Consider the following 12,781-nt stretch of genomic DNA (forward strand, 5'->3'; position numbering starts at 1 on the left):
AACTGTAGAAAGCAAAACTTGACAAAACAGGGAGTGACCTTTTGCCTTTGTGTCTGCGGTCTTCATGATTAGTGTTAGGGTTCTGTACATTATTCAATAATTATATAAATAAATATATGTAGGTCTATCTATCCTTTAGAAACGCTGGACGAGCTGGAGAGATAGCTTGCAAGCAAGAGTACCTCAGTGTCATCCCCAGAGCCAATGTATATGAAAGCCAATTAGGGTGGTATGTACGTGTAAGTCCAGCACTAGGGAGGCAAGCAGAGTCGTGCTGGGACTCCCTAGCCAAACTGAGACATGCTGGGGCTCCCTAGCCAAACCGAGACATGCTGGGACTCCCTAGCCAAACTGCCTAGCCTACTCAGTGAGCTCCAGGCTAGAAGGGGATCCTGTCTCAAAAAAAACGGTGGGTGGTGCCTGAGGAATGACACTCGAGGTTACACACACACACACACACACACACACACACACACACACACACATACATCCTAATGGTAGAAATGGTGGGCTGTGTTAAAATGATACGTTGGGGATCTGTTATCTTTGAACAAAATGTACCTTGAAGAAAGAGGGTTCTTGAAATATTGAAGTCATTAAGTTCTCCGCATATTTCCTCGTGTCCCTCAGAATGTGGTGGCAGCTCAGAGAGCAAAGGGAAGAGACAGAACGAGTCATTTCCTCCTCTCTTTAGTATTCTCCAAGAATCCTCACTATTCTTTAGAGGTTTCTTTTTTAAATTTTGTGTGTATGGTGCTTTTTTCCTGTGTGTGTGTGTCTGTACACTCTGTTCATACAGTGCCTGCAGAGGCCAGAAGAGGTATCAGCTCCTCTGGGACTGGAGTCCACAGATGGTTTGTGAGCTGCTATGTGGGCACTGGGAACTGAACCCCGGTCCTCTGCAAGAACACCAAGTGCTCTTAAGCACTGAGCCATCTCACCAGCCCCAGCCTACAAATTAGTAATTAGATCATTTCCAAAAAAAAAAAGTACCTTCAAAAGCAATTGTAACTTTTAGCATGTACAAATATGGCTCCCTGGACGCCATCCTGGACCAATGTACTGGAAATGTCCCTGGGTGATAGTGAACTCTGAGAGCTCCCACAAGACATGGTATTCAGACACAGACCAGAGTCAGCTGGAAGATTTAAGCCACAGCGCTGGGCTGTGTCTCCAGAGACACTGATGTTGTTGGTCTGAGGTGCTGCTGCCGCTGCTGCTGTGGATACTTGATTGCTGTGGCTGGCAGTGAACATACTTAGTCAGTCATCACTTCAGGGAGAGCCAGAAAAACTGAATGTGGTTCCAAATCAGGCATGGTGGTGCACACCTGCAGTCTCAGCACCAGAGAGACCCAACCAAGCAGGGGAGTGCTAAATTCTAGGCCAGCCTGAGCTACATAGTAAGCTTTTGTCTGAAACAAAATCAAACAAACTAATATTCCACATTCACGTATCCTTCAGTGAACAAAAGTGATTGGTTCCCCAAGGAAAGCCTGATCTGAGGATGCTACCCCCTTTATATTCAGCAGCACGATATTTGTGTATCACCAAACACACATCCTTCGTTACACTTGAGATTGTCTCTCAGTAGTTGTGTCTAATAGAATGCAGCTGTGGTGGGAAGGACGTCAAGTCCCTCTGCTTCTTTAGTTCCTTGCCACTCAGGCCCAACCCTTCAGTCACTTTTATAGCTGATGTCCGTCGTGGAGGGTGGACAAGCTCATCAGAGCTAATGAGTGTTCCCCACAAAGGAGTGTTAGCCTTACAGCACCGGTCCCATTGGAATGACTTGCTCACTCTGGGCTTTTGCAGTCTCTATCTTAACTTGCCTGGCATCAAATAGTGTGTGACTCATTAGCCACCCTCCCCCACTGATGGAATGCACCAGTGTTTAAAAACAAACATGGCATCATCGAGGGGTAAACTTTAATCTCCAGATGTTAGGAGCACTGTTCCTTTCAGCCACTAACGCTACCTGTTTCAGGTATTGTTTTCATGGCTCTATTCAAAGCTCTCCAAAGATAATAGAATATTCTAGGAAGTCACCTGGTAATTTCTTTTTAGCAGCTAGTGGTGGTAATATGAGAACCCGTGTCCCATGAAAGCACAGGAAGTAAGGAGAGGAACTTCCTGGTCTGCCTAAGACCTCCAAATTGGTTTTCCAAGCCAACAGTAGGTTTAAATAAACTACAACCTGTTCAGGAGGAGACCTGCTTTTGCTTTTGTTGTTATAAACTTGTATTGGCATTTTAGGTTTAGAAATAGTGTGTCCCATAATGGAACAACAAATATTTCCACCAATCAGCCCCTAGGAGAGTGGTAAAGCACCTGTGTGGCCCAGGTTACTGAGCAAAGGTCAAATTTAGTATCTGTTCAAAAGAAAACAAAATTCTTGTTCATCAGGTCACTGTGGTGCACACATGTAATCCCAGCACTTGAGAGGCAAGGGCAGGATCACCAGGAGTTCAAGACCACCCTCACTATTAGTCACCCATAACTATTTAGATGCTATGGTGACTTTGACGTCAGCTGGGGGACATGAGATCGTATCTTAAAACAGAAACTTCAGTTTGTGTATAAAGGGATAAACTCTAGTGTATTTTAGTGTAGAGAGTTTACATGCTAAGGAAAACAAGGCAGCTGACTAAGTCCATACCACTGTTTTATATGGAAGTCGAAGGATGTTGAGTTAGCACTATAGACCATCAGCAGAAGCTCCATCCACCCAACTGTCCATGTAAAGCAGTGCTGGACTCAGGAGGGCATGGGAAGGGATACATACTGTCCTCCTCATCCCAGTTCCGGCTACTTTCTGCATCTGCCAGGCTCAGCTGAGGAGTGGGAAACACACAGCTTCTGGAACAGCTGTTTTCAACCTGTGGGTCATGACCCCTTTGGCAAACTTCTTGCTCCAAAAATATTTACATTATGGATTCACGACAGTAGCGAAATTACAGCTATGAGGTAGCAATGAATAAGATTTTACGGTTGGGTATCAGCACAACATGAGGAACTATATTGAAGGGTCTCAGCACTAGGAAAGGTGAGAACCACTGACCTAGAGCTTAGAGACAATTTTAACCCATTACCACGTCCTGGCTTCAGTACCTGAGGCGATGACATGTTCAAATAGCTAATAGGCAGTACGATCTACCACACACAAAATACCCTTTCACCATTTACAGTTCTGTGGTTGCTTCTCTAGATGTTTGAGGAATACCACTAACCCCCACTTAACCACAAAATTCATAAGTCACATCATGAATAGTAATTCTAATTAGTGTCCACACCCACACCCACAAGCTGCCCTGGGGGCCTGCACATTAAAGCTCTTATGGTCTGTACCACACAATGACAACACAGGTCGGTATCCTACGTGGTCACTAACTTCCTGAATAATGTACACAGGTCTTCCCTCTCTGGAACTCATAAGAGCATATCGTTGGAGAGTGACTGAGGCAGTGGGCACTGCCATGGTTTTTGCCTTTTAAAGTGCCAGATATGGGTCAGCTGTGGCACATACCTTTAGTCCTAGCAGTTAGGCCACCCTGATCTACATAGCTAGTTCCAGGCCAGCCGAGGCTGCACAGTGAGACCCTGTATAAAAACTAAAGTGTCGGGTGCCTCTATAGAAGCTAGGGGAATACAGTACTCTCAACTGTCTTGACTAAAGATGTTTTTATAATAGTGGAAACATGATCATATAGAAATATAGGCACCAGCTTTGTGAAAAGCTTATAGTTTCAATTGTTTAGTGCTAGTGGCCTACAAAGGCAAGTCAGGCGGGGGCTGGGGAGATGATGGTTCAGTGGGGGAAAGGGCTTCCTGCACAAGCATGAGAAGTAGAGAACCAGTGCCAGTACCCATGCAGAAGCCCGGCATAGTGCTGCATGCCTGTCATCACAGTGCCGGGAAGGACAGTGGGGAGTCACAGGGAAGCCTAGGCCTAGTCAGCCAACAGAGCTAACAGGCAAGCTCTAGACTCAGTGAGAGACCCTGTCTCAAAAAACAAGATGGAACAGTGATAGAGGAAGGCATTCGAAGCTGACCCTCTGGTTCCACACGTGTATGCAGAGGCAAGCACAACCCCACAGACATGTGTAAACACGCTGTAAGAGTTGCCTTGGTCATGGTGTCTGTTCACAGCAATGGAAACTTAAGATCCTCTTCCAATACTGGTGGTAGGAAGAGGAAAGTTTGTTCTTAAGCTGAAACTTATCAGATTTCATCTACTAAGAGTCACATTAAGGCTAATGATGTGTAAGTGAAACAAAACAACACAAACAAACCACTCCCATAGTTATCAATTGTTTTGATAGGATTGTTCTGCAGTATTTGTCAAGAATACATGTTGCTTGGGGCTGGAGAGATGGCTCAGCAGTTCATAGCAATTGTTGCTTTTGCAGAGGACCCAGGTTCAATTCCCAGTTCTCACACAATGGCTTATCCATAGCTCCAGTGCCAAGGGGTCTGGTGCCCTCTTTTGACAGTTATGGACACCAGGCATGCACACGGTGCACATGCATGCATGAGGTCAAAACACTCATATACATAGAAATTTTTAAAATTGAAAAAAAGAACCCAATGTAGTCTGAAACAACTATGAAAAATAGAGGATTCTGGGGCTGGAGAGATGGGTCAGTGGTTAAGAGCACTGACTGTTCTTCCAGAGGACCCAGGTTCAATTCCCAATACCCACATGGCAGCTTACAAGTGTCTAACTCCAAGATCTGACACCTTTATACACTGACATATGTATAGGCAAACCACCAATGCACGTAAAATTAAAATAAATTATAAAAGAATAGGACTTAACCTATGAGAATTTTCCAAAATCTGTTGAGTTTAAACTTGAGTTCATTTTTCTCTAATAAGCAGATTTTACAATCCCTAAGGAAAATAAAGCCTGCTGAATAAATGAGGAAGGTGTTGGGGAAGGTCTAGCCCAAGGGCCCAAACTCCTACTCTGCTTTCTGTTTCTTTCAACAACAGATCATTCTTTCTTCACTCCTTTTAACTGGATACTTAGTTGCCTACTTAGAGATCACCACTTTTCGGATGCAGCTTGTCTCCATCTGCGTATTGAACCCATCTTGACATCTGAGTCTCCATAAAGATGTTGAGAGATGGTGGGACCTTTAAGGGTTCATTAAACCATAGGAGCTCTAACCTCATGAATGGAGAAATGTCTTCAAGAGGCTGGATTAGGGATTAGGGGCAGAGTGGGTTGTTGTATATAAAGCACTGGTTCTCAGCCTTCCTAATGCTGCAACTGTTAGACTTCGGGGCTCGAAGCTTAGAACAGATAACAGCAGACCAGATGGTTTCACAAGGGGGGGTTATTTAGGGAAGAGGGCAAAGGTGGGGGGAGAGAAACAGAAGATGGCAGAGAAAGAAGAGAAGTAGAGGTTGGCCATGACCACGTGGAGAGAGGTGGAAGGGAAGGGGGAAGGGCAAGGGGGGCAGAGAGAAGCTAGAGGCAAGAGAGTAAGAGAGAGAGGAGGAGGCAAGCAGCCCCTTTTATAGTGGGTAGGCCTACCTGGCTGTTGCCAGGTAACTGTGGGGAGGAGCTTACCTGGGTGTTGCCAGATAACTGTGGAGGTGGAGTTTAGACAGAATACTAACAGCGACCCTTTAATACAGTTCTTCATGCTGTGGTGACCCCCCCTCCATACAATTATTATATTGCTGCTATTTCATAACTATTTTTTATGATACTGTTATGGATCATAATGTAAATATTGTGTTTTCTGATGGTCTTAGGCGACTCCTGTGAAAGGGTCGTTTGAGCCCTGGTTTAGAAACACTGTTACGAAGCAAGAGTGCCCTGGGTAGTTTGTTTCTTCCTCATGTACTATTATATAATACTGAGTTGCTGCTGCTGCTGCCCTGCTCAGAGCCCTCCAGAACTTGAAATGATCATTTTTGTCTTTCAAAGTGCCCAGCCACAAGCACATTTCCTTATAACCGTACAAAACAGACTGAGGTGAGACTCTACCTGGCTGGAACCTACTGTTGGCCAACAGGAAGTAGGCAAGAGTGACGTTTGCAATTCAAAGCATTTTGTCCTGAATTTCTTCCCCCCCCTACCCCCTCTGGTTGGGATCAGTGGAAAGTACAGGGTGGACTGGATCTCTGGATTGCCTATGGATCAGCTCACCTATGGATGGTTGAACTTGAGGTTCTATGTCCCTCCTACAGCAGCTTCTTCTGTACCCTAATCTGCACAGCTGCTTTCCCTGAAGAGCCCCACCAAGAGTCTTCTACTCACTAAGTGAGTTGGACTTAGTAAAACACCCTAAAAAACCCACATTCGTGTAATTAAGTAACATTTATTTTACATAAAACCATTTTCAAAGAATACATTTAAAAACCATCTAGATACTGATTTGATAGCATTACAAAAAAGTTGAGAGGCACAATTGAAGTCTTCAAATAAATGGTGAGGGTGAAGGTGGGGGTATATACCTACTGTTCACTGTGTTTCCTGGGACTCCTCACACAGGTGCCTCTCCATGAGGCAGTAGTGCATTTTGAGCAAATTGAATAAATCACATAAAATATATACTTTTATACAGAAAGTATTATTGTATCATCACTTTCAATTACTTATAAAAACTTCATTTTTGAATTGCACAAAAGTTCTCTTTAAAACTGATAGTTCCCAGAAGACAGGGCTTAGAACTATATGTCTAAATAATTCATTACAAATTAATTAGATCTCTATTTCTCCACAGATAGAAAACAATCTATGAAGAATTACATCATTTAAGTGGGACATTTAAAATTTCATAGGAAAATAGGTTTATACATTTGTCCCTAGTCAGCTAAACTTTCTTCCCGTACTTTAAAACAGATCACAGGGTGTTCAGAACTTTCAGATGGAGTACCTGTGCCACAGTATTGTGTGTGTGTGTGTGTGTATGTGATCAGCCCATCTTGTCTATCCCTCTGCTGCAGTATCCAATTATCAAAAAGGCACGTGGCTACATTCTTCAGAACAGTTTTGGTCTTAAAAGAAATCACATGTTTATAAGCCATGATTTTAATCATGTTTTAAAACAAAAATACTGGACAAACTCATTTCTCAAGGCAGGCGACAGAGAATCCACGAGTCCCTCGGCAGACAGCACATCACTTTCCGTAGAACTTCTTGTTGAGCAGGTATATGAGAAGGTTCACGTTCACCTTGACCTTATCGAACATCTTCATCACGGCCACCCCTTCATACTGCATCTGAAGTAAGTCCTGGAACCAGAGGCAAGGGTGACATCTCAGCGTGACGTCACTGTTTAAGAATGGACTAGAAGAATCAATGACGACATAGACCTGGCTGATCCAATAATCCCACCGTGGCTTCTAAAGCATCAGTTGGCTTACACACACAGGTGAGTTAGGACTTGGGATCCTGCGCCCTAGGCTTGGGGACTCTGCTGTGACAGCTCTGGGGTGAGAGTTGCATTTTAACAAGTTCATAAGAGACAGTGAGTGGTACTGTGGTCAGGGCACACTTAGAGAATTATTGGCCTGCATGGAAGAAAGCGACTTAATGATAGAGAGGACTGCGGTTAGAATTTGGGGGTACAGAGCTAGTTTGTGTGTGAGAGCTTTTGGGCTTGAGCTTCAGCACTGGGAAAAAAACTGTATGAAAGAAAATTATTATCCAGTTAATATCAGACACAACTTTCATTCCAGTCTTACAGTTAACGTGTGTGTCTGTGTGTCTATGCATGTGGAGATCACAGGACAACTTGTGAAAGTTAGGTTCTCTCCTTCCACCCTCTGAGTTCCAGGAATTAGACCCAGGCTGCTGGGCTTTTTGCAGTACTGTTTGTCAGGTACTGTGTGACACACAGAGAGCCCCAATGGCCTTCGTATAAAATCCCAGCTCACCTGAATATTGAGTTGCACCTTTTCCATTTCAACACCGAGGAATTTGGATCTGACGTCAAAGATGCCCATGTCCTCAGTAGCTATGATATCGAACATAACGTTCTTAAACCTATTGAAGAGGAACAGTCAGACGCGTGCAATCACAAGTAAACCTAGAAGAAAGAAACTAGCAGAGCCTCAACTAAGGACCAGTGAGCAGACTAGTGTGGAGATCCCAAGCCAGCCAAACACTCTGCATCATCCTCCACTGCTGGGATCTGTGCTAGATTTTTTTTTTTTTTAATTACAAAGGAACTAGCAGGTGGGATCCCTGTGCATGGTGTTCCTGCATGCATGGTGTGCCTGCATTGCTGGGGCCATGCGCCATCGCTTCTGTTGGTCCTTCCACCTTAAATTCACACACTCTCAGCACTCTGTTGGAAGTGGTTCTGAGCAGGGGCTGTCACAGCTCGTGGTTTTGAAATATAAACACTGTTTAGTAACTGTAGGTAACTCTTGTACCAAGATCAAAAGGCAGCCTTTCATGCTCACTGCTCTGACTCAGTTCTTTTGAAGGGACCAAGAGAGACCCTTGTATCCATACACTGGAGAAACCTTAGGACACATAACTTCTGGGTACACATCCTTCACAGGATAGATCACATCAGTGTCTGATGCTGAAGGTTGGGCGGTGGGGTGCGGCTGGGGTGCTGGGGGAGTAAGACTAATGATCTGTAATGTAGGAAAGCACTGCTAGAACAAACAGACCCTCCAAGCCCCCCAGGACCACCGAGGAATGCTTAGTCAGCTTGTGTGCGAGTGGAGGGCAGGTGTGTTCTCAGTAGATGCTGGCCTCCACTTACTGGTTGGTTTGAAGGTCATCTATGCCCAACAGGATGCCTTTGTCGTGTAGCTTTGCTGCTGTGTACCTCACTGGCTTCACTCTCTTCGTTCCTTTGGGTTCTGTTTTTCCATCCAGTTTAATTGATCTCCGAGAATTTCTGAGCAAAAGAGATCAGACGGCCTGTTGTCAAGACGTTCTGGATAGTGCAGCAACCATGGCCAGAGTGACCCCACTGTTCACAGGGTGAGGGTGGGAGTGGGGGTTCAGGGAGGGGCCGTACTGATCTGTGATAGAAGGTGACAGTGGTCTCCATGCTTTGAAATCACTACCCAAGTGGCTTTCCTAAGTGTTCTCGGGCATACTAAACTAAGTGTCTGTCTTATAAGTCACTGTAAGTAGCTCTTGAGTAATTACATGATGACCTTTTTGTTCCAAAGTAAAAGTATTAATAAAACTAATTTAGCCCTGTTCCAAATATATACTTTATACATATTATGTTCCAAATATATACTTTAAACATATCAGTTTGTATTTTCCAAAATGAGTGGTTTCCACGGTGCTTTGAAATCAATGCATTCCTTTGCTATAAGTAATTTCATTTAGCTTTCATAGTAACACTGGAGAAGATGGCACTCTCAGTTCTGTGGTAAACATTAGAGAATCCAGATCACAAACTGAGAGAGACTCAGAACCCACATTCGGACTACAGACTTCATGGCTTAACATGTCTGGAACGCCTTGCCTCGTGAAGCCAAACCCCTAGGGATCATTTTTGACTGAAAGTTTGCTTGATTGATTTCTTCTTGGATAGAGTGTTAAAAAAAGACTTGCCCAGCCTTCAAGCAAATGAGTGAAGACGGGGGCCCGAGTCAGGAGATGAGGAGATTATCTTTCTTCTTCAGACTTCCCATGAGTAATACTATTGATTTTTCCTACACAGTATCATTTCCTACTGCTTTTTATGCAGACGAAGGTTATCTGGAAACATTGTATCACACACTTAAATGGGTAATTAAGCTTTAATCAGCAGTGACTCAGTCTAGTGATAAGAATAGTTATCAGCACAGAGTTGTCACTGAGAGTCATTATATTGTATATTTAAAAAGTCTATAATTTGTATACTAATGGATATATGAGCGAGAGCTGCCAAAATTTGGCTTATTGTGTCAGTACTGACTTTAAAAAAGAACCAACAAAGTACTTTAAATCATTAAAATTTAGATTATTAAGTTGTTCTGTGCAATTAGCAAATACCTGGCTTATCTAACACTATCAAGTAAACAAAATCCTGTTCACCATAAACATTCTCAAGTCAAGTAAACAAAGAGGTGTTGGGTAGTTTTTATGTCAAGTTGACTCATCTAAAGTCATTTGAGACCTTAAAGTCACTTTAAGGCCAATCTGGGAAACCTCAGTAGAGAAAAGACCTCCATAAGCTCAGCAGGAGGCAAGCCTTAGGGCATTTTCTTAATTAGTAATCAATGGTGGTGGTGGTGGGGACAAGGGGTGGGGGTGGGCAAGCCCACTGTGGGTGATACTGTCTCTAGGCTGGCGGTCCTGGGTTCTATGAGAAAGCAGGCTGAGAATGCACTAGGAACAAGTCAGTGAGCAGCACCCCGCCGTGTTCTCCACTTCACTTCCTGCCTCCAGGTTCCTATTAGAGTTCCCTCACTGACGGACTGTGGATTGGACATGTAAGCCAATAAAACCGTTTCCTCCCCAAGCTGCTTTGGTCATGGTCTTTATCAGCAATCGAAAGCAAACTCGAACAGTTCCAAACCAACCCAGGCCACCACCAGTACTGTAGTCTCTCCCCAAACAAATCACAGCACTGTGCACGGACACCAAGGGCGTCTGAACTCACTTTCTTTTCAGGTTGTCTACACACGTCTTGATGTATGTGTCGTAATAATTAATTTGATCTTCATAAAACGCTGCCTTCTTATTAAGTGCGTTCAGGGTCTGCTGAAGTTTCGACAGCTCAGCTTTTCGAAGCTTGCGGTAGATTCTTTGATTTCGAATATCCTGCAACAAGTAAAGGCTGTAATGACGGGCTGAAGGGAGCCTGCTTCTTGCTTCTCGTAAAGACTGATACTTTAGAAGAAGAAGAAGCAGGCAGCAGGCCAGTGTATAACTGCTGATTATAGTTTATCTCAGGCACCTCATTATATATATTAACACAATACAACACATTGTTATCACTTTCTGCTTCAGATCTGGAAAACATCCAATTTTTATTTTAAGAAGGTTACTAAAGTTTATTTCCAACCCCTCAGTGAGAAGTGGGCTGGGGAGATGGATCAGTCAGTAAAGTGCTTTCTAGAGGACTTGAGTTCAGATCCCTACAGCATGGTAGTGCATATGTGTAGCCCCAGGGCTTGGGGGCAGGGACAGAGAGACCTTGGGGGCTCCTTGGCTAGGCAGTTAGCTGAAACTATTGTGAGATTCAGGTTCCGGAGAGACTTGTCTCAAAAATACGGTAGCGAGCTATGAAGAATAGCACCCAGTGTTAACCTCTGGATTTCATCGACCTGCTCAGAGAAGAGTATAGACACACACACAGACACACACACAGACACACACACACATACCACACAAATACTTCACAGATACACATAAACACACACTTTACAGACACCACCTGACCCCAAATTGAGAATCACCTAATAGTTTTTAAAAAATGCTTTCAAAAAGGCTCGAAAGGCTGGGACATAGCTCAGTTGGTAGAGCGCCTGCTTGACAGCATGTATGAAGGCCTGGGTCTGATGAATCAGGCACGGTGGTGCACCCCTTGTCACCCCTTGTCACCCCGGCACTAGGGAGGCCAAGGCAAGCAGTTTAGAAGAGTAACATGCTCCTGGACGAGCTGACAAACTAGAGAGCAAGTGGGAAAACAGGAGAGACTGTCTCCGAGTCAGTAAAGGAAAAAGGAATACAAAGGAAACATTAGCTAGAGAAATGTGATTTCTTCAGACAGCTTTGAACTTTCCTCTTTGAAAAATATCTTAAGTTAATGTTTACACAGTATCTATCTCACTTTAGTGGTGGCTCTCATGACCTGAGAAGATTGAAGACTGAAAACTTACAATTGACTAAGTCTCCGTTTCTACAGCTCCACACTGAATTTGAACAAATAAGAACTAAAAATATAGAGGAAAAAGAAAACTGTCTTTGTAATGGGGATATTTAGCCTTCTATTACTCCCTAAGTCACATAGGGTGACACATATGTACACAGCGCTTAGAGTGTATTTGGGATTTTAAGCATCTATATCCTATATGGGATATGACGTAGAGTATATGGGAAGGACACACTTAGAGTATATGCCACCATGATGGCGCACACTCGTTCTCAGCCACTTCAGAGGCTGAGACAGGAAGACGGCTTGAGCCCAGGGGTGAGTCAGTCTTGGCAACATGGCAAGATGCATTTTACTTTTTAATAAAACATGCACAGGAGGATGTGAATAGCTCACATGCAAACATTCTGCATTTCATATAAGAGACTTGAACATCCATGGACTCTGGTTATCAGCTGGAATCCTAAACCCAATTCCCTCCAGATACCAAGAAACAACTGTACTTAGATTTAAATAGAATTCCTAGAAATACAACAAAATAGACTTAAATAGAATTCCTAGAATAAAACAAACAGGTTTTTTTTTGTCTTCCTGCTCAGAGATTATGAGAGTCGTGTTAAAACTAAGCTTGCAGATCTAGGTTTAAAACGTCATTCAGTAAGGGCTGCAGAGAGGTCTTAGTAGGTAAAAGCACTTGCCACGCAAGCCCACTGATGTGTGTTCGAGGCCCAGAACCCACATAAAAACTCAGATGTGGCAGCATGAAGCTGTAGTTGCAGCACTCCTTCTGTGAGGTGGGAGGCGGGAACCAGAGTTGGCTGGAAGCCTGTGGGCCAGCCACCCTGAAGGACTCTGCACAGCAGAGACAGGAGAAACTGCCTCAAAAAGGTTCTTCTCCTCCATGCAGACACTGTGATACATATGTGCTGACAGTCAGTCTCTCTCTCTCTCTCTCTCTCTCTCTCTCTCTCTCTCTCTCTCTCT

The 12,781-nt window shown here is 43.9% G+C and overlaps 1 protein-coding gene across 1 annotated transcript in view; it reads right to left on the reverse strand.

The window, feature by feature from the left end:
* Nucleotides 1-6,314: 6,314 nt before the first annotated feature.
* The window catches only part of Iqgap2 (IQ motif containing GTPase activating protein 2), a 266,744-nt gene continuing 260,277 nt past the window's right edge, over nucleotides 6,315-12,781 (reverse strand). The window contains exons 33-36 of the mRNA XM_028760064.1: nucleotides 10,583-10,743; nucleotides 8,738-8,875; nucleotides 7,896-8,004; nucleotides 6,315-7,250 (exon numbers count right to left, since the gene is read on the reverse strand). Coding sequence (XP_028615897.1) covers nucleotides 7,137-7,250; nucleotides 7,896-8,004; nucleotides 8,738-8,875; nucleotides 10,583-10,743 — 522 coding nt within the window. The 3' untranslated portion in view covers nucleotides 6,315-7,136. The remainder of the gene's footprint in view (nucleotides 7,251-7,895; nucleotides 8,005-8,737; nucleotides 8,876-10,582; nucleotides 10,744-12,781) is intronic.

This window comes from Grammomys surdaster, unplaced genomic scaffold (genome assembly GCF_004785775.1).
Source record: "Grammomys surdaster isolate TR1022 unplaced genomic scaffold, NIH_TR_1.0 126391, whole genome shotgun sequence".
NCBI classification, from domain to species: Eukaryota; Metazoa; Chordata; class Mammalia; order Rodentia; family Muridae; genus Grammomys; species Grammomys surdaster.